Source organism: Hemiscyllium ocellatum, chromosome 10 (assembly GCF_020745735.1).
Source record: "Hemiscyllium ocellatum isolate sHemOce1 chromosome 10, sHemOce1.pat.X.cur, whole genome shotgun sequence".
Taxonomy (NCBI): Eukaryota; Metazoa; Chordata; class Chondrichthyes; order Orectolobiformes; family Hemiscylliidae; genus Hemiscyllium; species Hemiscyllium ocellatum.
In genome coordinates this window covers 56650918-56675281 of record NC_083410.1, presented here as the reverse complement: position 1 = coordinate 56675281, position 24364 = coordinate 56650918, and the positions used below count along the sequence as shown (strand labels likewise).

General features: G+C 39.6%; 1 protein-coding gene across 2 annotated transcripts in view; it reads right to left on the bottom strand.

Moving 5' to 3' along the window:
* Nucleotides 1-24147, bottom strand: part of LOC132819434 (acylphosphatase-2-like) — a 112968-nt gene extending 88821 nt beyond the window's left edge. Inside the window, exons 1-3 of one of the 2 annotated variants that reach the window (XM_060830935.1) lie at nt 23965-24147; nt 18232-18248; nt 4851-4960 (exon numbers count right to left, since the gene is read on the bottom strand). In XM_060830935.1, coding sequence (XP_060686918.1) covers nt 4851-4960; nt 18232-18248; nt 23965-24082 — 245 coding nt within the window. In that variant the 5' untranslated portion in view covers nt 24083-24147. The remainder of the gene's footprint in view (nt 1-4850; nt 4961-18231; nt 18249-23964) is intronic. The other variant, XM_060830936.1, reaches the window with a different exon arrangement.
* Between the last annotated feature and the right edge of the window lie 217 nt (nt 24148-24364).

Genomic DNA, 24364 nt, shown 5'->3' with positions numbered 1-24364 from the left:
AATCTCACAAAGACATTACAAATGCCAAGTTCTAAACATTTACACAATGAATGTCACAACAGACCTACACTTTGAAAGGAGATTCCAAGAGCATTTTTAATTAATCAAAAATAATCTGCTGTCTCTATTTTCTGTCTCTGAAAATGTTGACAACTGATGCTGCAGAAATGGCTACAGCAAAAACTTTAGGGACTGAGAATTTCCAATAATTACAACATTCACTACAACTGACTGCTACACCAGCTAATCAACATGAGCCTCAGATTAAAAGCCAAGGAGCTCTAAATGATATATTCTTTGCATTGGGCATACTTCCTTTTTAACTTTGTACATGGCACATTAGCACCCTCATCTGGAATTATATATAACAAACACAATTTATACTGAATATGGAGAAAACATATTCCTGATAGATTATATGTCTGAATCAATTACGTTCTGTAAATAACTACAAATTTAACTAAATATTGAGATAAAATTAAAATAATCCAAAATAGACAGGATAAAAAAGGTAAGGGTGTACATGATGAATGGTAGGACCTGAGGGAGCACAAGGATGAGAGGGACTTTAGTGTACATGTAGACTGGTCCCTTAAAGGCATCTGGCCAAGAGGATAAAGTTGTTAACAGACACATGGAATATTTGCTTTTATTAGCCAAGGCATAGAGTTTAAGAGCAGGGAGGTTATGCTGAAACTGGATAAAATGTTAGTTAGGCAACAGCTAGAGTATTGTGTGCACTTCTAGAATCCACATTATTAGAGAAATGTGATAATGCTGTAGAGGGTACAGAGAATATTTACCAGGATCATGCCTGGTCTGAAGAGTTTCAGTTACAAAGAGAGATTAGGCTGACTATGGTTATTTTCCTCAGAGTGGAGGAGATTGAAAGGGGACAAGAATGAAATGTATAAAATTATGAGGGGATTATAAAATTTGAGGAGAAGTAAGAAAAATGTTTTTTATCTAAAGGGTGATGAGAATCTGGAACTCATTACTTGTAAGGGTGGCAGAGATAGAAAGACTCATAACACTTAGTAAATATACATTTAAATACTCCCTATGTCAAAACATACAAGGCTATGGGCCAAAATCTAGAAAGTGGGATTAGAATAGTTAGGTAGCTGTTTGTGACCAGGGCAGATGTGATGGGCCAAAGGGCCTTTTTCTGTGCTGTAGATCTCTATGACTCTAACTGTGTCTGTCAGTCTGCATATGTAAGTGGGAAGTTTGGGTTTGAATCATGCATATTAGATTACCTTGTTGTTTAGCTTTGCTCTCAAGTTCAGTATTGATAATAAACTGTTAATTTTTTTTTGTTTAAGCTGTAAATGTGATGCCTGATGTCTATTATCCTTTACTTCTAGTTAGGAACAATTGGACAATTTTGAGGGTCATCAAATGTTTTAATTTCACTATTCTGTGAATCCACTGCTAGCAAATCTGATTTGGTCTGTCTCATTATCCCTGTGTCATAACATCAGAAAAATTACAGAATTTCAGTGACCTCTAGAGGTCAAAACAAGTAGTAGATTCTTGAGTGTGACAAGCAGATACAATTAGAGTCATAGAAACACACAGCATGGAAACAGACCCTTCGGTCTAACAGGGCCAAAATGACTAGATATCCTAAACAAATCTAGTCTCATTTGCCAGCACGTGGCCATATCCCTCTCAATCCTTCCTATTCATAGACCCATCCTGACGCCTTTGAAAATATTGTAATTGAACCAGCTTCCACCACTTCCTCTGGCAGTTCATCCCATACATGCACCAACCTATCCGTAAAAAAGTTGCTCCGAGGTCCCTTTTAACTCTTTCCCCTGTCACCCTAATCCTACGGTTTCTTGTTCTGGACTCCCCCACCGCAGAGAAAAGATCTTGTGTATTTACCCTGTCCATGCCCCTCATGATTTTATATATCTCTATAAGGTCACCCCTCAGCCTCAGAAGCTCCAGGGAAAATAGCCCCAGCCTATTCAGCATTTCCCTAATGCTCAAACCTTGAATCCTGACAACATGCTTGTAAATCTTTTCTCAACCCTTTCAAGTTTCACAACATCCTTCCAATAGGAGGGAGACCAGAATTGCACGTGGTATTCCAAAAGTGGCCTAACCAATGTCCCGTACAGCCACATGACCTCCCGACTCATAAAACTGACCTATAAAAGAAAACATACCAAACGCCTTCTTCACTATCCTCTCGACCTGTGACTCCACTTTTAAGGAGCTATGAACCTGCACTCCAAGGTCTCTTTGTTCAGCAACATTCCCCAGGACTTTATCATTAAGTGTATAAGTCCTGCCCTGATTTGCCTTACTATAATGCAGTACCTCACATTTAAATTAAACTCCATTTGTCACTTCCCAATAGACTAAAAAATTGAAAAACCCAGTTTAATGATTTAATCACAAGTGAAAACCACTAAGCCATGGGTGGTTAGACTAATCCTCAGTAATAGAAGTGGGTGGCTGTGGTCACTGATTAGAAGTTGGCTTTTCATTGCAGAATGCTGCCTGCTGTTTTTTATGATTTGCTGCATGTAGTTGACACTAACCTTGCTGTTCTTGGCTACAATAATCAGTAGGGACCTGAAATTGTGAAAGATTGGTATTTACTTAGAGGTAGTCTGTTTTTCTTTAAGGGAGATACATTGTAGCCCAAAAACTCTTTGACAGGAATTGTTTGAAAACTGAATCAGTGTTGTGTTCCATTTTACAGAATGCCAGAATGCAGTGACAGAGATGTACTAACGTTTACGTGAAAAGCACTCCAGGCATTGGTGTGAGAGAAGAAACTTCCTGTTTCAGCAGCAGAGGTGGCGGCCCTCGAGGCATATGCAAATAGACACACAGAAAAAGTAGCAGCAAGGAGTGCATCACTGTGAGGAGTACATCCACAAAAACCATAAAAACAGCATGGGAAAACATTTACTCATCTGTCACATGTCATCAGAGTGTGTTCAATCATAAAGCACATCAAAACTACATCCCTATGCTCAATTCACCAACCACCATCCACCTACTGACAATATCAATCAGTCTTAACCCTTTAATTTTGTACTACACCCTCAGATATTTAGAATTGTTGCTTGCTCCACCAACACCTCTTTAATTCTGGCTGCTATTCAACCATGATAACTACATCACATACACACTACAGGAAATTTACTGATACACTTTCCTCTCCTTTGCAGAAGGTGGAGCATAACCAAAGGCAGCAAGAAACTAGAGAAAGACATAAGTATTGACACATTCTAACCCCCGAAGAGGAAATAATGCTGCGACCGTGAGGATAGTCATTGCTCAGCCATGGCAATCTGTAGTAAGTGAGGGTTCAATAATGAGGATCTCTTCATTCCTAATCCATCGTTCCAGCTGCCAGTTCTCTCCCATCCTATATTTTAAACTACAACATTGTTTCATCTTCACCCAACATGCAAACAAAGATCAGGAGTAGGCCATTCAACTCCTTGAGCTTGCTCTGCCATTCAAAAGTATCATGACTGAGTTGACTTTAACCTCAAATCTCTCTTCCTACCTACGCTGGCAACCTTTCATCCCCTTGCTCAATAAAAATCTATCTCTGCCTTAAAATATTTTAAAGAACTCTTGAACCTTTTGAAAAGGTGATGGAAGCAACAGCGGTGATAATCAACCTCTGAGTTTTAAAACTATGACCCAGTTCTACAGTCTTCCATAAAAGGAAACATCCTTTCCACAGCTACCCTGTCAAGACCCCTCAGGATCTTAAATAAAAACAAAAAGCACTGTGGTAACTCAATAGACCTGGCAGTATCTGGAGAGAGAAAGAACAGTTAATATTTTGAGTCCAAAACCTTCTTTAGAACCCTCAGGATCTGTATTTTCTATCAAGTTACTTCTTCCTTTTCTAAACCCCAGTGGGTACAAGCCTGCCTGTCCAACCTTTTCCTGTAAGGCTATCCACTCATTCCAGATATTAGTCTGATAAACCTTCTCTAAATGTTTTCAGTGCATTACATTGTTCCATAAATACAGTCATAAATACTTAGCAGTACTCCAGATGTGGTCTCAAAAGTGCCATGTACAATTGAAACATGACCATAATTTGATCTTATGCTCGCAGCCTTTGTACATGTTGGAGGATAGGAAAGAGGCAATATCACTGTTCACATAATTTTGGACTTTAAAAATATCAGCTACCAAATTATAAGCTAACTTAAAAGTTCGTCTGCTCCTTTGTATTCAAAAGTCCAAATTCCAAAACTGATGATAATGTATTATCCATATTTGTCACACTATGCTCCTGAGAAGGGGTTCTCCGATTACAACTGACATTGCTGATAGAAGAGCAATTCAGTTAGAAGTGACCATGTTCCAACTCTGATCAGTTCCTGGTACAAAGCCAGGCAGCTGGTCCAACAAAGTATGGGAGGCCACCCACACAGAGTATACTCCCTTCTCAGAGTTTTTAAAAAACGTTTTCCCATTACATTGATATTTCTCGTAAATTATCCCCGCAAGTGCAAAACAAAAAGGTTTGTCAAAATATGTCTTCCTCAAAGATTTTCAACATTGAACAAGCAAAAGTGACCGATGACTACAACTTGTTTAACCAAGCAAGTCTATACTCAACTTTCAACACAAGAAAGAATTTTGTTTAAAAATCTTAGCTACCTGTAATAATGTTCAAATAGTATGAAGAGAGATTAAACAAATACAGACAACATAAAATTCAGCCTAACATTTTTCAAAATGCTCTTTGCGCTTGGAGATCAATTCTTTTTATAGTCGACATTATGATACTTTTGTCAAAACAAATATTTCATTAAGTTGCAATAAATATATAAATAGAATGAAATACTTACATTAAGTTCACAAGTTCCTCTTTCCCTTGCACTTGTCCCTCTACAGTTCCCCTCCTAGTATTTCGAACCCATCCCACCACTCCAAGTTTTCTAGCCTGATCCTCTGTGTACTGAAATAAAATTAAACAATTAAATTGCTTTTAATTTGGATCATCTGGTTACTGTACATAGGTTTCTAACAAAAAATACAGTTTGACACTACATTGCTGTTTTGAGGCAAAGCCTACCATTTGATCTGCAATGGTGTGAACTGAATACCCCTGTATACAAATATTAATAGCTACATCAGGGTAGAATTAGAATCTTTCCATTTGAAAGAATGAAAAAAATAAAGATTGAGAAAAAAATACAACTTTATATTGTGGTTTTCATGATTACCATATGTTTCAAAGCACATTATAATACTTATAATACTTATTGAATTGTAGTCATTGTTGTTACTATAGGAAATGTGGAAGCTAATTTGCACAAAGCAAACTCACAAACAATAGTTTGCTAACGACCAGATAGTCGGCTTTTTGTGATACTGATCGAGTAATAAATATTGGTAAATACTGGGGATAAGTTCCCTGCTCTTCTTTAAAATAACAGTATGGTTTTTTTAAAAAAAATCTACCAATCAGTCAGATATCAAAAAACATCTTTTAGTAATTTAGTGCTTTTATGTTATGATTTTTAATTGTTTAAAAAATAAAATAATTATGCAATATACTGCTATTCCAGAGTGCTGCAGCTTGTGTGCCACATATTTGCATTATTGAGAAATACATATCCTTGCTTAATGATGATGTAATCTATTCTATGAAGGTCATGACCACAGCAGCCAACATATGCAGAGTACTCTCAAAGTCACTTGTCCTTTTTTATTATCCTTTGAAAACTTATACAATATGAATGCACAATCTGATCTTGTAACAATCATTATCAATGACAGAATCATTTCCAGAATGCATTGCAGGCTTTAGAAGCTATAGTACTGAAAGCTGAATTTTAAATCATCTCATTACATGAAGCATTTTAAGAGGGTTTTTTTTCATCTGAGGTAAGATTTGGTGTCCTCTTTCAAGTGAAATAATTATCTAACCTCTCTTCTTGTTCAATCCACAACACAAAGCTGTCCACAAATATTAATTTATTATGACCAGGCCTAAGGATGGCTGATGTGAAATCAAAGATTTATTTGATTTAGTAAATAACTTGCTGAGGTTACATATTCCAGAATGATACAGTACAGAAGGACCACATTCAGGCTATTGAGAGTCTGACAATTCTTTGAAACAGCTGTCTGATTATTCTCACACTCTTTCTACACAGTCCTATACATTTTCCACGTAAATATTTATCAGTTCAATTTTTTTTGAGGGTCACTATTAATCCTCATTCCACTACCCTTTCAATTCATACATTCCTGATGATAATTCCATGACACTGCATCAGATTTTTCTCATGTTACATGCAGAAATACTATAAATTATTTTAAATCTATGTTAGTTGGGCACCCTTCAGAATTGTTTCCATATCTTTTAATACATTCCTTACTTCATCTGCCATGTGACTACATCTTTTATGATTCTTTATCCTTCTGAAGTCTGTTGCTATCCCCCGATTGAGCAAAGTGGAAAAACTGGAGTAGCACTGAATAGAAAGCTTCCTGTTTATCCAGAGGACTCAAGATCACTTGTGTTATCCTCATCTGTTTGGTACTGCAATCAAATCTCTGAACTACACTGCTCAATTTGCAACACAAGAGATGCTAATCTATGTTACTGACTTAGAATTCTCATTGGGACGTGAGTGAAAATAAGAAATTGTACTGTCTAGCTATTGCTTAATTATTACTAATTAATTACTGAATTAATCGGCCACTTGTGGCACATTGTTAGTGTCCCTACCCCTGGCACAGGGAGGCCTGGGTTCATGCCACTTGATCCAGAGATGTGTAAAACATCTCTGAATAGGTTGATTAGAAAAACAGGCTAATCTGCATATTTGATAATGGCCCGTTTAGCATTAATAAAGTTAGTATGGAGACAAAAAAAAACTGCGGATGCTGGAATCCCAACTTCACCACCTTGCCACCCTCCCCACACCCCCCCCACACCTAGTTCTGAAGAAGGGTTGCAGCTGAAACTCCCCATCCCTCTCAGCCTTCCATGGGGGCCGTTCCTCCGACAGTCATTGGTTCACACCACCCCTGCCACCGGGTCCCCAGGTGCCTTCCCCCGCAACCAGGAAGGGTGCAGTGCGTGCTAGTTCACCACCCCTCTCGCCTCCAACTGGAGTCCCGGGCTGTCCTTCCAGGTGGAGTTCACCTGCCTCTCTTCCATTGAATTGGGTGCTCCTGGTGTGGTATTCTCGGCATTCGGGGAGACCAGGCATGTACTTGAAGGGCGGCTCACCGACTGTCGCAGCCGGGTCTGCAGGGCCAACCAATCCTCACTGTCGGCACCCATTTTAGTTCCCCCAACCTCTCTCTTTCAGGCGTGACCATCCTTGGCCTCCTCCAGTGCCAGGAAAGGCTGCAGCACCTATTGGGGGGGTGGGGGGGGGGGGCACCTTGCCTTCTGCCTGGGCACCCTGCAGCCCATGTGACCCAGCATTGAGTTCTCCAGTTTCAGGTGGCCTCCCTCCCCCTCACTACCACTGTATTCATTCCTCCCATTGACCAATGAGGTCATACCCTCTACCCGCCTTCACCTATAGCCACCTCACCAGCCTGCATTCTCACCCCCTATATCTGCAGCTCCCCTCTCACCCATCCCAAGTCCTGAAGAAGGGTTACACCTGAAACATCAACTTATCCACCTCCTGATGCTGCCTGGCTTGTTGTCTTTTTCTCGCATTATAAAATTGGCACATAACAAATCATGATAAGTAAAATCACACAGGATTGCCTCAATGACAGCTTCTAACAATTTAACAAGAGTGCTGTAATGTCCTTTTCCAACTCATCGGTCTTAAGATCACATCTTGAGGAGGCCACTGATCTGTGATGGTTACTAGGTTTGATCAGTGGCAGATATTGGTATTATTCCGCTGTAGCATAAAAGCTCTTCACCAATACTAGCAGTCATGTCTTCATTGGGCAACTGTTGACCCTGAAGATCTATCACTGAAGGCATATGAGGGTTGGAACAGCAATGCTATCTAGGACAGTTGAAGTAGGCATGCATCATAACTACACCAAGGAAGTGAGAGCCACATCCGCACAATACATTTTTTGTCGGTTACACACCAGTTGAACGTTGATGGAGTTGACTGTCTTCTATGAAAGCCTCTGGGTGGTCCCAAAGACCTTGATGGCCACACACATGTAACTGGGGAATCCAATGACCTCTCTGCCTGCCAGGACTGGTCTGGAAATGCATTGTTAGCAGCCCTCTTAATAAGATATTGGTCAACTCCTTGATTTAGCAATGAACTATTCATTAGGAGATCCCACACTTGTCCCAGTGAACTGGGAGGTGCCTGATTAATAATAGTTCAGTGCAATAAGAGTTATAAGACCATAAGACCTAGGAACAGAAATTAGGCCATTCAATCATGGCTGATAGGTTTCTCAACCTCCTTCTCCAGCTTCCTCCCCTTAAGCCTTGATCCCCTTGACAGTCAAGAACCTATCTATCTCCATCTTAAATTTACTCAATGACCTGACCTCCACAGCCTTCTGTGGCAATGAATTCCATTGATTCACCACTCACTGGCTGAAGGAGATTCTCCTTATCTCTGTAACTACAAGGTCTTCCGTTTACTCTAAGGCTGTACCCACAGGTCCTAGTCTCTCCTAACAATGGAAACACCTTCCTTACATCTACTCTGTCTAAGCCATGTAATAAGTCTGTATGGTTCAATTCATCCTTCGAAACTCCATCCAGCATAGACCCAGAGTCCTCAAATGCTTCTCATGTGTTAAGCCTTTCATTCCTGGGACCATTCTCATGAACCTCCACTGAACATGCTCCAGGGTCAGTACATCCTTCCTGAGATATGGGGCCCAAAACTGCACATCATATTCCAAATGTGGTCTGATCAGAGCCTTATAGTACCTCAGAAGTACATCCCTGCTTTTATATTCAAGTTCTCTCAAAATGATGCCATCATTGTATTTGCCTTCCTAACTACTGACTCAACCTGCAAGTTTACTTTGAGATACTCTTGGACTAGAACTCCCAAGTCTCTTTGCACTTCAGATTTCTGAATTTTCTCCCCATTTAGAAAATAGTCCATTCCTTCATTCTTCTTACCAAAGTGCCTGACCTCACACCTTCCCACGATGTACTTCTTTACCCACTCTCCTGACATGTCCAAATGAGTCTCCCCACTTCCTCAATGCTACGTGTCCATCTATCTTTGTATCATCTGCAAACGTAGCCAGAATGCCCTCAGTTCCTTAATTATTAATGTATAAAGTGAAAAGTTGTGGTCCCAATACTGAGCCTTGCGGAATACCTCTTGACACCGACTGCCATCCTGAGAAGGACCCTTTTATCCCCACTATCTGCTTTCTGCCAGATAGTCAAGCTTCTATCCATGCTAGCACCTTGCCTTTAACACCATGGGTCCTTATCTTACTCAGTAGCCTTCTGTGTGGCACCCTGTCAAAGACCTTCTTGAAGTCCAGGTTGATAACACCCATTAGCTCTCCTTGGTCTAACCTGCTTGTTACTTCCTCAAAGACCTCCACCAGATTTGTCAGGCTTGATGAAACTATGTTGACTTTGCCCTATTGTACCATACATTTCTAAGTATTCAGAAATCTCATCTTTCAAAATGGATTCCAGGATCTTATCCACAACCGAAGTTAGGCTAATTTGTCTGTAATTTTCCATCTTTTGCCTTACTCACTTTTTAAACAGGGGTATCTTCAAAGCCACAAGCATTGGGTGTCCATTGAGGCCCATGGGTCACAGTTTATCATTTAGCATGATGTGCAAGTCCATGACAGCCTTCCTAACCAGCCACAATCTTCTTTAACACTGACATCCTGGCACCTACAGTTCTAGTCTACACCTAGTTGCATACAGCACACTTCTGGCTCCAGTTGAATCTTTCTTGGTGTGGTGATCTACTGTCAGTTTATTCTGCACCCTTCTTCACCATGCCCAGACAAAGGGTGGCCCTCCTGATACTTTTCTATTTCTGAATCTTGGTCCTCCCTCCACCCATTAATGCTCTCCCCCTCCACAGGAGAAAATACTGGTGACAGTCCCAGACCAATAGGCTATCCCTCTCTCACATGCTGTCTTTGGAGAGGATCCTTAGATTCTTCTCTGGTCATTTACCTTTTACCCAACAACAATGAGTGTCAGTGTGCTTTGCTAAGAGGTCACCACCAATCCTCCTCGAGTCAACAGCAGGTTACCATCCCCTTTTAGAGCCCGGCTGCCACTGATTACCAATGGTCTCCTCTTCCACCAGTTCCACTCATTATCAAAGATTAATGAACTCAAATACTCTAAGACTGACTTCCAATGACACACTTACGGTCTTGCCTCATCGCTGCCAATCTACCCTAAACTACCTTGACAGTGAACCCAATGGTTTTAATGCCTGATCAAAGCAGCAACGCTATCTTGGTGCAGTTGAGAGGCCGATTCTGTTTGAATTCCAGAGCGGTACATTTTCTGTATAAAATACACCTTTAACGCTTAATTTTAAACAGTTTTGTGCTTAAACCCTACAGATAATTTCCAATTCCAGATCATTCAGCTATATCTAGAAATGATGTGGGAATACTTCCATAAAACTACACAAAATAATTCACAATCAGATCTGTGAATAATAATACAGATGTATTACATATGTAAAAATTAAAGGAGAAATGGATAAATATTTAAGAAAAAAATTTAAAAGGGTATAAAGGGAAAAGACCATGTGGATGGGGCTAAATTGACAGTACTTCATGAAAGCTGACATAATGGGCTGAATCGTCACATTCCACCCTGTTCAACTGCATACAATAAAAAGGTATGAACTATAGTTCTGTTGGAAACTTTTGAGTAAGACAGTCAAGGATTCAAACCGTACTCCAGGACAAGCACAAAATCTGCCAGTACTCCATGACTGGAAGTACCATCTTTGAACAAGACTTTTAAATGGCACATTCACAAATTTGGCATCAGGAAGATTTAAAGCGAGATGTGCTTTATTGCAGCTCTGCTTAGGCACTGAATTATGCAATCCTTTTTGCAAGTTGGTGTCTTATAACTACTGCATTTCCAAAAAAAGTCAGCAAAAGGAAGAGGTTGCAATTATTCAGAAAACAACCTTCAAGTTCTTTGGTAACCATAAATTCTTTTCCCCGTCCCACACCAAAGCAAAGTTGCAAAACAAACCAGGCCTTTTTAATTATATAACCGCATTTTTATTTGGGTTTTTTTTGCCTTTTAAATTACTACAATAGCTATTCTTGTTCTCATGATTTAAAAAAAAAGGTTTATCCCAACATAACTAGCTTGTGAAATATATGTCAATTTTGCAGAATCCACTGACAGTTCCATGAGAGAATCTGTATATGCAGCTGTGGTCACAGTGCATTCTAACCATTCCTGCATGTTTTTGGTTGGTTTCAGGAGTTAGTAGTAAAAGATAGCATGCCTCTCTTGATTCCCACAGACCAAAAATATCTCTACCTCAGCCTTAAACATATTTAAGAATGGCTCGGTCACAACCATGGGGGGCTTGGGGGGGGAGCTGGTGGGGGGGCACCTTTGATACGCCGCTGGTTTCTTTACTTCTGATGGTCAGGAAGAATAAACAGGCAGCTATGTATTAGAAAATTTGAGTTAATTAAAACAAACACTGCTAAACTTTTGTTAAATCTATTTTGCCATTTTCTTAAAAAAAACTACAATGACCACAATTTTAAACTGACATCCATTTTCACTTGGCAGAACATTAGTCGATCTAAACCATGATCCGTGTTTAAAACAAAAGCAGAGCTGTATCATTAACAGTTAAGAAATTAAGTGATCCTCTCATCTAGGACTGGTTCCCTAAAATACAAGGTTCTTTCAGTCACTGAAAGAAATGCTTGTTTGCCTAGAAAGTACTGTGTTCGGGATGGTATAGTGGGAGGGTCAGTGCTGAAATTAAAAAGTAGGAACAACTTGATTCATAGCAAAGTGGAAAAGAGAGCAGAAGGAGAGGAGCTTGGAACTGAGGAACGACATGACACAATATGTTCCTCAACTTAGAAACAATGAGCACAAGACAACAAATTAAAATGCAACTGAATCACACTGACATTGAATGTTCAGATACTGCCATCTAGGGTCCTAAAATTATGGACTAAGAATAGCACAAATCTTGCATCTGCTCCTTGCAGACTAATTTCTAGATTTCTTACATTTTAGTCACAAATTTTTTTTGATTCTTCTATAGTCAAAACAAAGCGCATAATTTTTTTTTCAAACAGAGTTGGGGTAACAGAATTTTTGGAAAGTCCTACACATAACTTACTTCTAGATTTATTACAGTTATTACATTTCATTGGTATAAGATTTTTATTCGGATGTATATCTGATTCTTTTACAGTGAAAAATGCAAAAAGAACCAAAACATGCGTGTGATTCTTTTTCCAAGAGTTCTGTTACTAGACCATTTGGAAATGTCTCCATGTGGACTGCTCAGCTTTTCTTCTGTAAAATTATATGCAAAAATTTTTTAAAGTTTTTTTTCAAATTGCAGAGGACAACTTTTTTTTTAAAATAGTTGTGTTTACAGAGTTTTTGGAGAAGCCTACATATGGATGGCTCGGGAATGCATTTTTTTTATAGCAGAAGACTGGAAACTAACTGTTTGCTGGACGACTTGGGGGAGGGGGGTTAAATTCGATTATTCAGATAAGTAGTTAATTTCTTTTTAAGATTTCTTTTATTTATTTTTTGCATGCTTAATATTAATTCTTTGGGTAAGGAAAGGTAGTTTATTTTGCATATAAGGTTCAATTGTAAACTGCTTCTTTTTAGGCTTAATATCATTTAGGGCATATAAGAGACACAGAATTAGATGGAGAGTAGATTTAGAGAAGTGAATACATCGTGGATCAGTCAGATAGATGGGTGACTGTAAGAAAAGATAAAAAGGTAGTTCAGAAGTCTCCTGTGGCTATTCCTCTCTCAGCTACAGATACTTAATTTTGGGTATTGTTAAAAAAAGATAGCATCTCAGAGGACTACAGAACAGGCAGTGAGATCTTGGGCACTAAGAACAAATCTTCCGTTAAACACGGTTTCACAAAATTTGAAAGATTTGTTGTTATAGGAGACTTTCCTGTCAAGGACACAAACAGGAGATCCTGCGACATAAACATGAATCGAGGATAGTATGTTGCTTGCTTTCCTGGTGCCAGGATTAAGCACATTTCAAAACATTTGAAGCACAATGGCTCAGTGGTTAGCACTGCTGCCTCGCAGCACCAGGGTCCCAGGTTCGATTCCAGCCTCGGGTGATTGTCTGTGCGGAGTTTGCACATTTTCCCTGTATCTGCGTGGGTTTCCTCCGGGTGCTCCAGTTTCCTCCCACAGTCCAAAGATGTGCAGGTCAGGTGAATTGGCCATGCTGAATTGCCCGTACTGTTGGGGGCATTGGTCGGAGGGAGATGGGTCTGGGTGGGTTGCTCGTCGGAGGGTCGGTGTGGACTTGTTGGGCCAAAGGGCCTGTTTCCACACTCTAGGGAATCTATTCAGGAAAAATATTAAGGCATTACGGATTAAATATAAGAGATTAAGTAGAAGATTACAAAACAGAACCTCAAAGGTAGTAATCTCTGGCTTACTCCTGGTGTCAAGACTGAATGAGGGAAAGAATAAAAGGAATAAAGAAGATAAATCAATGGCTGAGGAGATGGTGTAATGTTCTGGGATTCAAGTTCTTGATGATTGGATTGCTTCTGGGGGAAAAAAAAGCACCTGTTCAAAAGGATGGTTTTACCAGGATTGGAAAGGGACCAATATCCTAGCGGGAAGATTTGTTCATTCTATTAAGGTTGACTGTAAACTACTAGAGAGGGTGGGTGGGGCAGTGCTAGTGGTGGAGGGATCCCAAGTAGCAGAGTAGATAGAAAAATGGATGAGAATGGTTTTGAATGTGAAAAGAACAAGTTAATTAGAAAAGATAGACAAGAGCAAGACAGAGAACAAAATAAATCTGAAGAATTAAATTACATTTATTTCAATGCAAGAGGTCTTACACACAAGGCTGATGAACTCAGGGCACATTTGGGAACAAGGGATTGGGACGTCATAGCTATTACGGGAACTTGGCTGAGGGATGAACAGAATTGGCAGCTCAATGTTCTGGGTTTTAGATATCATAGCAAGGACAGAAAGGGAAGCAAAAGAGGCGAGGGGAGTGGCATGTTTGATTAAAGAAAACATTACTGTTGTAATCAGAGAAGATATTTCTGAAAACTCGTCTAATGAAAATATTTGGGTTGGAATTAGAAATAAAAAAGAAATGATCACCTTAATGGGATTGTACTATAGATCCCCCCCCCCAATAGTCAGAGGGAAATTGAGGAACGAATATCTAGAGAGATCTCAGATATATATAATAATAAGGTTATAATAGGTGATTTTAGTTTAGATTAGATTATTTACAGTGTGGAAATAGGCCCTTCAGCCCAACCAGTCCACACCGACCCGCCGAAGTGCAACCCACCCATACCCCTACATTTACCCCTTCACCTAACACTACGGGCAATTTAGCATGGCCAATTCACCTGACCTACACATCTTTGGACTGTAGGAGGAAACCGGAGCACCCGGAGGAAACCCACGCAGACACGGGGAGAATGTGCCAACTCCACACAGTCAGTCGCCTGAGGTGGAATTTGAACCCACCTCTGGCGCTGTGAGGCAGCAGTGCTAACCACTGTGCTACCGTGCCGCCCATAAAGCAGCCGGAATTGAACCAGCGACCTACGGATGACAGATTTGCGACACACTACAGTCCTCCGCTCTACCAGCTGAGCTATCGAAGGAGAGCCCGAACATTGTTTTCCAAACATTGACTGGGACTACCACAGTGTTGAAGGTTTAGATGGTGAAGAATTTGTTACATGCGTTCAAGAGAATTTTCTTTATCAATATGGGAATGTTCCCACTAGGGAAGGAACAAAACTTGACCTTCCATGGGTAATAAAACAGAACATGTGATTGGAGTGATAATAGGGGAATGCTTTGGGTCTAGTGAGTGACACGGCATGTGACTGAAGTGATAATTAGGTAAACACTTTGGGTCTAGAGATCACAATTCTCTTTGTTTTAAATAGTTATGGAAGAGGAGAAACCTTCCATAAATGCTAAACATTTTTAATTGTGGAGTAAGGTAAATTTTAAATGGTATGAGACAAGAAATTTCACAAAGTGACTGGAGTAGACTGTTAGCAGGTAAAGGGATGTCTGATAAGTGGGAGGCTTTCAAAAGTGTGATAATGAGAGTTCAGAGTCATTGTGTTCCTTTTTGAGTGAAAGGTAAGGCTGACAGGCTAACAGACAACAATGGCTGAATAAAGATAGAGGTTTTAGCCAAAAATTTTTAAAAATCATATATTTGACAGACAACTGGGTTCAAATGAATCTCTTGAACAATATAATGTGTACAGGGAAATTATTGAGGGAGATCAGGAAGGCAAAAAGATATGATATAACCTTGGCAAATAATGTTAAAGATAATCCAAAGACATTCGACAAGTACATTAAGAGCAAGAGACCAACTAGAGAGAGAGTAGGGCCACGAAAAGATCAAATAAATCATTTTGTGTTGAACGGCAGCAGATGGGAGAGATACTAAATGAATATTACGCATCAGTTTTTACTGTAGAGAAGGAAGTGGATGCTAGAGAACTCAGAGAAACAAATAGTAATGTCTTGACAACAGTACACATTACAAAAGAGGAAGTGCTGGAGGTCTTATAAAATATAAAGTTGGTTAACTCTCTGGGACCTGACCTATTGCATCCAGGATATTGTGGGAAGCTAGGGAGGAAATTGCAGAAATATTTGTATCATTTGTAACTTCAGGTGAGATGCCAGATTACTGGATACCAGCTAATGTTTGTGTTTTTGTTTAAGAAACAATCTACGGAGAAGACTAGGAACTATTGACCTGAGAGATCGACTTTGATGGTGCGTATGTTGTTGGAAGTGATTCTGAAAAGTAGATTTTTTGAGCTTCTGGAGAGGCAAGGAATGATTAGGAATAGCCAGCATGATTTGTGTGAGGACAGTTGAGTCTCACAAACTTGATTGACTTTTTTGAGGAAGTAACCAGGGAGATGATGAGGCCAAAGCAGCAGGCATTGTTTATTTGGAAGTTAGTGAAACCTTTGACAAAGTTCTGCAATACAGACTGATTAGTAAAGTTAGGATACATGGAAGTCAGAGGGAGCTTGCCAACTGGATATAAAATTGATTAATGGCAGGAGATAGTGTGATGGTGGAGAGTTGTTTTTCGTACTGAAGACTTACGACCAGCAGTATTTTATAGAGCTTGGTGCTGGGTCCAATTTTGTTTGTAATTTATATAAATGATTTAGAAGAGAATATAGACGGTGTGGTTAGTAAGTTTACATATGATACCAAAATTGATGGTATTGTGGACACCGAACAAGATTATCTAAGATTACAAAGAGATTGTGATCAATTGGGTCAGGTTGAAGAGTGGCAGATGGAGTTTAATTTGGATAAATACAAGGTATTGCAAGCTTAGTAATACCTCTCCTATAGCAGGGCAACTAGAAGAGGCCTCCCCTCAGGTCTGACACAATGTCCTAACTTCTATACTCAAAGGCCTGAGCAATGAAGGGAAGCGTGCTAAACGCCTCCTTAAGCACCCTACCTATAAGTGACACAAACTTCAAAGAATTATGTGCCTGAACCCCTACATATCTCTGTTCTATAACACTACTCAAGGCCCTACATTTAACTGTCTAAGTCGTGCCCTTGTTTGTTTTCTCAAAATGCTATAGGTGGGATATTATTAACCTGGAAAGGACTCAGGAGAGATTTACCAAGATGTTGCAGGAATGGAGGGTTTGAGTTATGAAGAGAAGCTGAGACTTTTCTCACTGGAGCAAAGGAGGCTGAAGGGTGACCTTATATAGGTTTATAAAATTATGAGGTGGCTTTTGCATAGGGTGGGGGACTCCAAGACCAGGAGGCATATTTTTAAGGTGAGGAGAACGATTTAAAACAACATGAAGGACATTTTTTTAAAGAAAACACAGTGGTCTATATGTGAAATGAACTTCCAGAGGAAGTGGTGAATGCAATTACAGTTACAATGTTTTAAAGACACCTAGGTAAGTACATGAATAAAAAATGTTTGGAGGGATATGGGCCAAGCTCAGACAGGTGGGACTAGTTTAGTTTGGATTATGGTCGGCATGGACTGGCTGGACGAAAGGGTCTATTTCCGAGCTGTATGACTCTATGACTATGACTATCTGGCTTTTACCTTGGTATCAGTATGTGTTGAACAGTGGAGGTGATGTGTTATGAAGCTGAAGGTGTGTACTGTACCTTTAAGAGGGAATGAATGCTGTTTTGCAATGAGAGTTTACAAGCACCTGTCATATGACTGGCTAGCAGTCTTAGAGTGTACTGAAAAATTGAAAATATATACCATTTCGCTGTGAAATAGATACTAGAGTTGTTTTGACAACAATTCGAATCTAACCAATCAGTTTAAATTATGCTCCAACTTACAAAAACCGAATTGAGTTTGAATTTATTGTTTTTGCCAACCTTGAACCAATGAGATGATCTGATGTTGGGGGTAAAGAAGCAAACATTTGAAAGTTAGACAGAGAGTAAGCTGCCATTCAAAACACTCTCTATCAAAGGTACCTTTTTCATATGGAACACCTTCGCAGCAGAAGACCGAAGAAGGCTCAAGGAGGTCTTCAACCAGAGGAAGATAGGCACAGATGATAACAACCACTGCGTGTTTTTTTAAATTAATTTGCTGTAATTTTAATATGGGTTTTAATGGGAATGGTATATTGTTACAGAGTTGGAGGTAGGTAACAAGCATTTAAGAGAAAGGAGGCGTAGAATTGTAAGTGGCTGTTGTTTAATGTTCACTGTTAGAGTTAAAGAATAAATTGATTTTTTTTCTTTAAATAGTGGAATTTGGGAGTTCTCTGTCACACATTCTTTAACAGGTTACGAGGCAAAGTCAGCTTTTCTGGGTGTTTGGTTTAATTAACAGAAGGGTTCACCATTGTGTCGTAACAGAAGCAACAACAGGTGTTATTTATTAAAAGAATTAGAAGTTACCTATAAACTCAAAAAAACGTTTATCCCAACAAATTACAAACCTCTGCTTTACTGATTTTTAAGAATATTAAATGATTCCGCAGCAGTCATCTTACCATTCTGAAACAGACCCCTGTGGAAAAAGAAAAAGTACAGATCAACCATGTAATCCCACTAAAACAAAAAGCCAGTGCAATAAATTAGATGATTTCATATCGGATTGGTTTCAAGCACATAGAATTAAACATCTGCCTGCTTTCCACCAATGTTATTTCCAAAATTTTACATTATTTTTTCCACAAGTGTGGAAATCACTGACTAGGCCAGTTTTTATTGCATTTTCTTAATGACTGTTGAGATGGTGGTTATTAGCTGCTTTCTTGAGTATTCCAATTGTTTTCATGTTGACTTAAAATCATAAAACTTCCTAATTAAACCTTTGAAAAATCCTTTGTAAACATTTTATAATTGGAAACTCTAAAATTACAAGGAGTCATAATAAATACTCCATACACACAATGAAAACACCCATTTTTTTCAAAACTTCAAAACAGATTTTCCTCCAACTTAAAATTTCTGTAATGGAAACTTTAATTCCCCATGGACAAGTGACAGTTAAATGGAGTTTGTGGCTGATTCCTTCTTAGCGCTAACCCAAAATGTCTGATATTGCAAATGGATGAGGTATCCATTTGAATTAGAGTCCAATTGGTATCAAGAGAACATGGACTTAATTTGCAGCAGATGATGAGCGGGGTTCACTTTAATCAACTGATTAACAACAACCATGATTGAAGACAGAGGTTAGTACAGTTAGATTCTCCTATATATGATAATGAGGAATCTTAGTGTTTCTCTGGACTTTATAATGAACATACCATTCTCTCGTCACAAATAGTTTTCACCTTGCAAACTGCTGATTATTCCAGATATTTCCATATCTCCCCCTTTTCTGGCATTAAATGTCTTTCAAACCAAATTCATTAGTTTACAAACTTTCTGGACAAAGCCCTGCCAAATAATTTAGCCTCTAAATAAGGGAATGGCACTGACAGACTTAAAAAAAACTGACTTTCTGTTCCTTTGATGATGTCTCTCTTTTCTTCCATATCTGTGTCTGTCTTGTGGAGATGCTAGCCCTTTATTTGGTTACACTTCCCACATTTTCTTTTACCCTCTTCCCTCCCAGAATAAGGGACTTTAGGAAATTTTATTTCTTTTCACTCTCCTTTTTCATCTTCCACGATGCCCTCTTTCACAAGTTGGCAAGCCAAAAGCATTTCAAGCTGACAAATGGGTCAATAAATAGATTGACAACTTGGGCTGAACAGATAAGCTTGGGATATCTTCAGGTCAAGAAGCAAAAAGGACAAGCAGGGAATGGTTGTAGTGTGGGGCTTTCATGGCAAATGCCTGCATCGAAAATATTTGGGCTAAAAGTATAAACTGTATTTGAAGCAGGTAGGCCAGAAGTCAATGGAGCAAGCAAGCACTCAGGATAAGTGGATAGTCAAGCAAGCATTCAGAAAAGGCCATTGGGATATCTTTGAAACCCAAGTTGCTTCTTAACCCCTCAGTGCCTGCTTCCCAAGATCTGCAAACAAAACTGTCTTGGTAAATAGTGTTTTCAGCCTGTTCTTAGCCCACCAAGCTAAGCTTTTCTACTTGCCTTTCCTTTTCCTTCCTCGTCTCTCGCTCTTCATCCCTCCACCAACACTCATATATGCAACATTTTAACGCCTTCTAATGCATTGTCCTTTTCCAGCTTCCAAACTCTAACAGTCTCCATTTCTCCCATGATGCTTAGAACCTCCAATTTCTACCAGGACACTTCTGTGAGGCTTCCTCTTCTTCCTGGAAAGAAGGCCCAACCAATTCCCATCCACCACACTCTTGCCACCAGATTAAGACTTATTCTTATACTGAACAGAAACCATTTTGTGTTGAGGAAGTAGGGAGGCTGTACAATGGATTTGTCCACACTCCCAGCCTGTCTAAGTGGTGGCTGATGGAACACAATGTGGGAAAGTGAGAGATTGCGCACTTTGGTAGAAAAAAATAGACATGTTGTGGAAATGCTGACGTTGGACTGTAATAGATAAAGTTAAAAATCACGCAACACCAGGTTATAGTCCAACAGGTTTATTTGGAAGTACAAGCTTTTGGAGCACTGCTCCTTCAACACGTAGAATAGAGGCACAGACTATTTTCTAAGTGGGGAAAACGTTTGGAAATCTGAGGCACAAAGGGACTAAGGAGTCCTATTTCAGCATTCTCTAAGTTAAAATGCAGGTTTATTTGATGATTAGAAAGGCAAATGCAATGTTAGCAATCATTTCATGAGGTCCACAATACAAGGGCGGACATGCACTACTGAGACTATCCAATGTTGTCATCTGACCACATTTAGAATATTGGGAGTGGTTACAGGTCCCGTATTTAAGGAAGGATATGCTGGCCTTCAAAAGCTTTTCAGAGGAGGCTTACAACAATGATCCCTGGAATGAAGAGCTTATCATGAGGACTCTGGGTCTGAACGTGTTGGAAATTAGAAGGATTGGGGTAGGGAAGGCAGATCATAGTACAACTTACACCAGAATACTTAAAGGCCTGGATAGAGTAGATATGGAGAAGATATTGCCACTGGTAGGAGAGACTTGTACCTGAGGGCACAGCCTCAGAATGAAAGGACAACATTTTAAGATTTGAGATGAGGAAGAATTTCTTCAGCCAAAGGGTGATGTATCTATGGAATAACTTGTCACAACGGCTCTGGAGACCAAGTTGAGTGTATTTATGACACAGACAATCAGATTCATACAGTACAGAAACAGACACTTCAGTCCAACTCGTCCAGATGAACCAGACATCCCAGTCTGACCTAGTCCAATTTGCCAGAATTTGGCCTATACCTCTCAAAACCATCACTATTTGTATACCCATCCAGACACCTTTAAAATATTTAATTATATACACCTCCACCATTTCCTCTGGCAGTTCTTTCCATACATGCACCCTCTGCGTGCAAATGTTACCCCTCAGGTCCTTTTAAATCTTTCCCCTCTTACCTTAAACCCTATGCCATCTAGGTTTGGACTCCACCACCCTAGGAAAAAGATCTTGCCTATTCACCTATCCATGCCCCTTATGAGTTTGTAGACCTATGTAAGGTCAGCCCTCAAGGTCTTGACTAGTGAGGGGATCAAATGTTACAAGGAGAATGCAAGAGTGTGGGGTTGAAAAACATATCACCCCTGATTCAGTAGCAGAGCAAAATTGATGTGCCAGATGGCCTAATTCTGCTCCTGCATCTTATGATCCTTTCATCTAATCCAAATAAAGTATAAGATGGAAAATCATTTGGGTCCTGTCCATGCCCATTTTTTCATGGAATACATTCTTCATTCTAATTCTACTCAGGTCCACTCTCTCCATTTCATAACTTTTTGGTATTGCTTGTTGTTGTCACTCAGAACTGGAAAAAGTAAGCATTTTGGTTTCAATTTTTCACTCATTTTGCTTTAACGTGGTCCATTTCCAACTCTTCTTATTCTTCCCTGGACTTCTCTATCACCATTCCGGAAGATTGACTATAACCAAAAGCGACTACTTTCTTGCCCCAAACCTCCTGACATGTCTTTCCACCATTCTCCCAGTTTCTCCATCTCATGTTCTTACAATGCCAACTTACACAGCAGTGGTTCCAATTTATTTTCCTTATTTGCAAGGGCCATGAACTGTAATGCTTCAATTTTTGCTCTCACGCTGTCCTTTCCCTTCAAGAATCAAGTGTGTTTTCCTTTCCACCTCACCAGTCTCCACATTCACAGATTGTCCTCCATTATTTTCACTGCTCAGAGTGAACAAAATTCAAACATATCTTCCCTTCTTTTTTTAGCATTCCAAATGTGCTCTTCCCTTAATTACTTGCACACTTCTCTATCAAACACCCTCAAGTCTTCCACCACTGCTTTCCAGCAAACACAGAAGTAAAAAAAAACTACCATTATGCTTCCTCCCTTCACTCCATCTGGTACTCCAATCACTCCTCACAAGAGAAATGGCAATTTACTCAAATTTTAAAATTTAATACATTGTATTTACTGCTCATGACCAAAGCCTGTAATTGGTGTTCCGGCTTCAACCGCCTGCTCGCCAGAGAAGCAGTCTTCAAGTCAATTAAGAGTTCATGCATGTAAAAATGTGAACTTGAAACACATTTGCACTAAGGCAAACCCAGTGCCCAAAATACTCAGGACTCCTGTTCCCCAGCTCCATTGGGAAAGTTCAGTCTATTACCTCCGCTTCGCTTTCCACAAATAGTACCTGGTCTCAGTGTTTCCAGCATTCCCCCCACCCACCAACCTTCTATGTCAGAAATATGCAGTCCTGCATTTTTACTGTGAAATGACAATGCAGTGGATGGCAACAAACTGGAAATCAATGTAACTTTTCTTCACATTTCTTAAGACTTAGGGACTACAAGTAACTAAATCCAGGCCTAGACACAAAATAAAAGACAAACCAGAGTTATATTCTTCAGAGAATGCAGTAAATGGTATCACTGAGATTTTGGGAGAAATGAGCAAAATTTGTAGAATGGAGGGTTTATATGACTTTATATTTCAATTCTGAAGTAATGAACACTGTTTAGAATGCAATTGCTTTGCTTCAACTGTTCTGAGGAAACTGATTAAAGTGGGAAGAAAAAGGCAATTTTAGAATTAAAGATAGAATGATTAAATACTCTTTCTGTACTATGTGGAATATAACTTTGCAGTATTTTAATGAAATATTTATAATTGAACACAAGTTTGACAGAATGTTTAATTCAGAAAGCATTTTCAGCAATTGTTAACTATCTTTCTTTTAATTGTTAATCACCTAACTTACTATTCATCACCACCAGTTTTCAAAAGCTTACTAGGTGCTGCTGTGCTTTTTTGAAAAAAACCTTTAAATTTTGTCTCCAATTTTTATTTTCAGCCAAAAGAATATTATTACAAGGAAAATAATCATGGCAAGGAGAAATTGTCTTGTGCAAACAAGACCCTCACTACATTTTAAACTATTACAGAAAATACAGGAAATATTCAGGTTTGGTATCAACGTTTAGAGAAAGCAAGTTAACGTTTGAGGGTCGGTACAAAAAGGTCACCTAAACCTGAAAAGGGTACATTTTTTTCTTATTTCCGGCAATATTACCATACCTGAATATTTTCTGTTTTATTAGATGACTGTGCAATAGATGACTGGATACGTCTGCAAATACGCTGGAGGATCACGTGACACTCCCAAATGTTAAAGGTCTCTGACAGTCACCAGCGACCAGAATAGAAATCATTGACTATAAACTCGTGCATACACTTTCGGCCTGAGCTGCTGTATTAAAAATACTTATTTGTGACGCATTGTTCACAGCTTTCAGCTGATTCGGAAACATGCCAGCTCCCAGGTTGCTATTCTCAATTTTGCTTCTCAAAGTCCGACTTTCACAATAGACAAATATCACGCGCCCGCTGGCCTTGTCAGATGTGAAAGTGTTGCATTTTCTGCACTGTCTTAACATTCGGTCTCGACCAAAAAGAGTCTTGTCATTTTTCAGCCAGCACTTTGCAAAGTCCCGGCCTTTCTCTGTTCGTGTAGGAGGGGCGTTAGGTTCCATAATCCTAAGCCTTTTCTTATTTTAGATACAAAATAAAACCTCCTGGTTGTAATGAAATTCGGCTGTGAATGTATTGCACCGCAATTTCTAAAACAACAAATGGTAAATACCGCGTTAGAGAGAGGGTGCGCGGCGATGTTGTCCTGAACACGTTTAAGAGTCTATTTATATTCCCCACACTTACCCTGTACTCGGCCACTAATTTCATAATCTATCGATTTGAATCGCGCTGCCACTGACCCCACCTTTGACATGATCAACAATAAACCGAAACAAATCGTTAGTTTAGCCGCACTGCACATCCAACAGCACAGAGCGAAAGCAGCGGCACAAGCGTCAACACAGTCCGCTCCAAGCTTCCTTAATCCTCCCCTCACCACCTACACCGGATGTCCTCCGTTCCAGCTTTCTCCTGATCCACTCCGGTCATCTGGAAGCAGCTATTCCGCAAGATGCGAATCATAACCTGGAGGTGCTGGTGTTGGGCTGGGGTGTACAAAGTTAAAAATCACACAACACCAGATTATAGTCCAACAGGTTTATTTGGCGGCACAGTGGTTAGCACTGCTACCTCACAGCGCCTG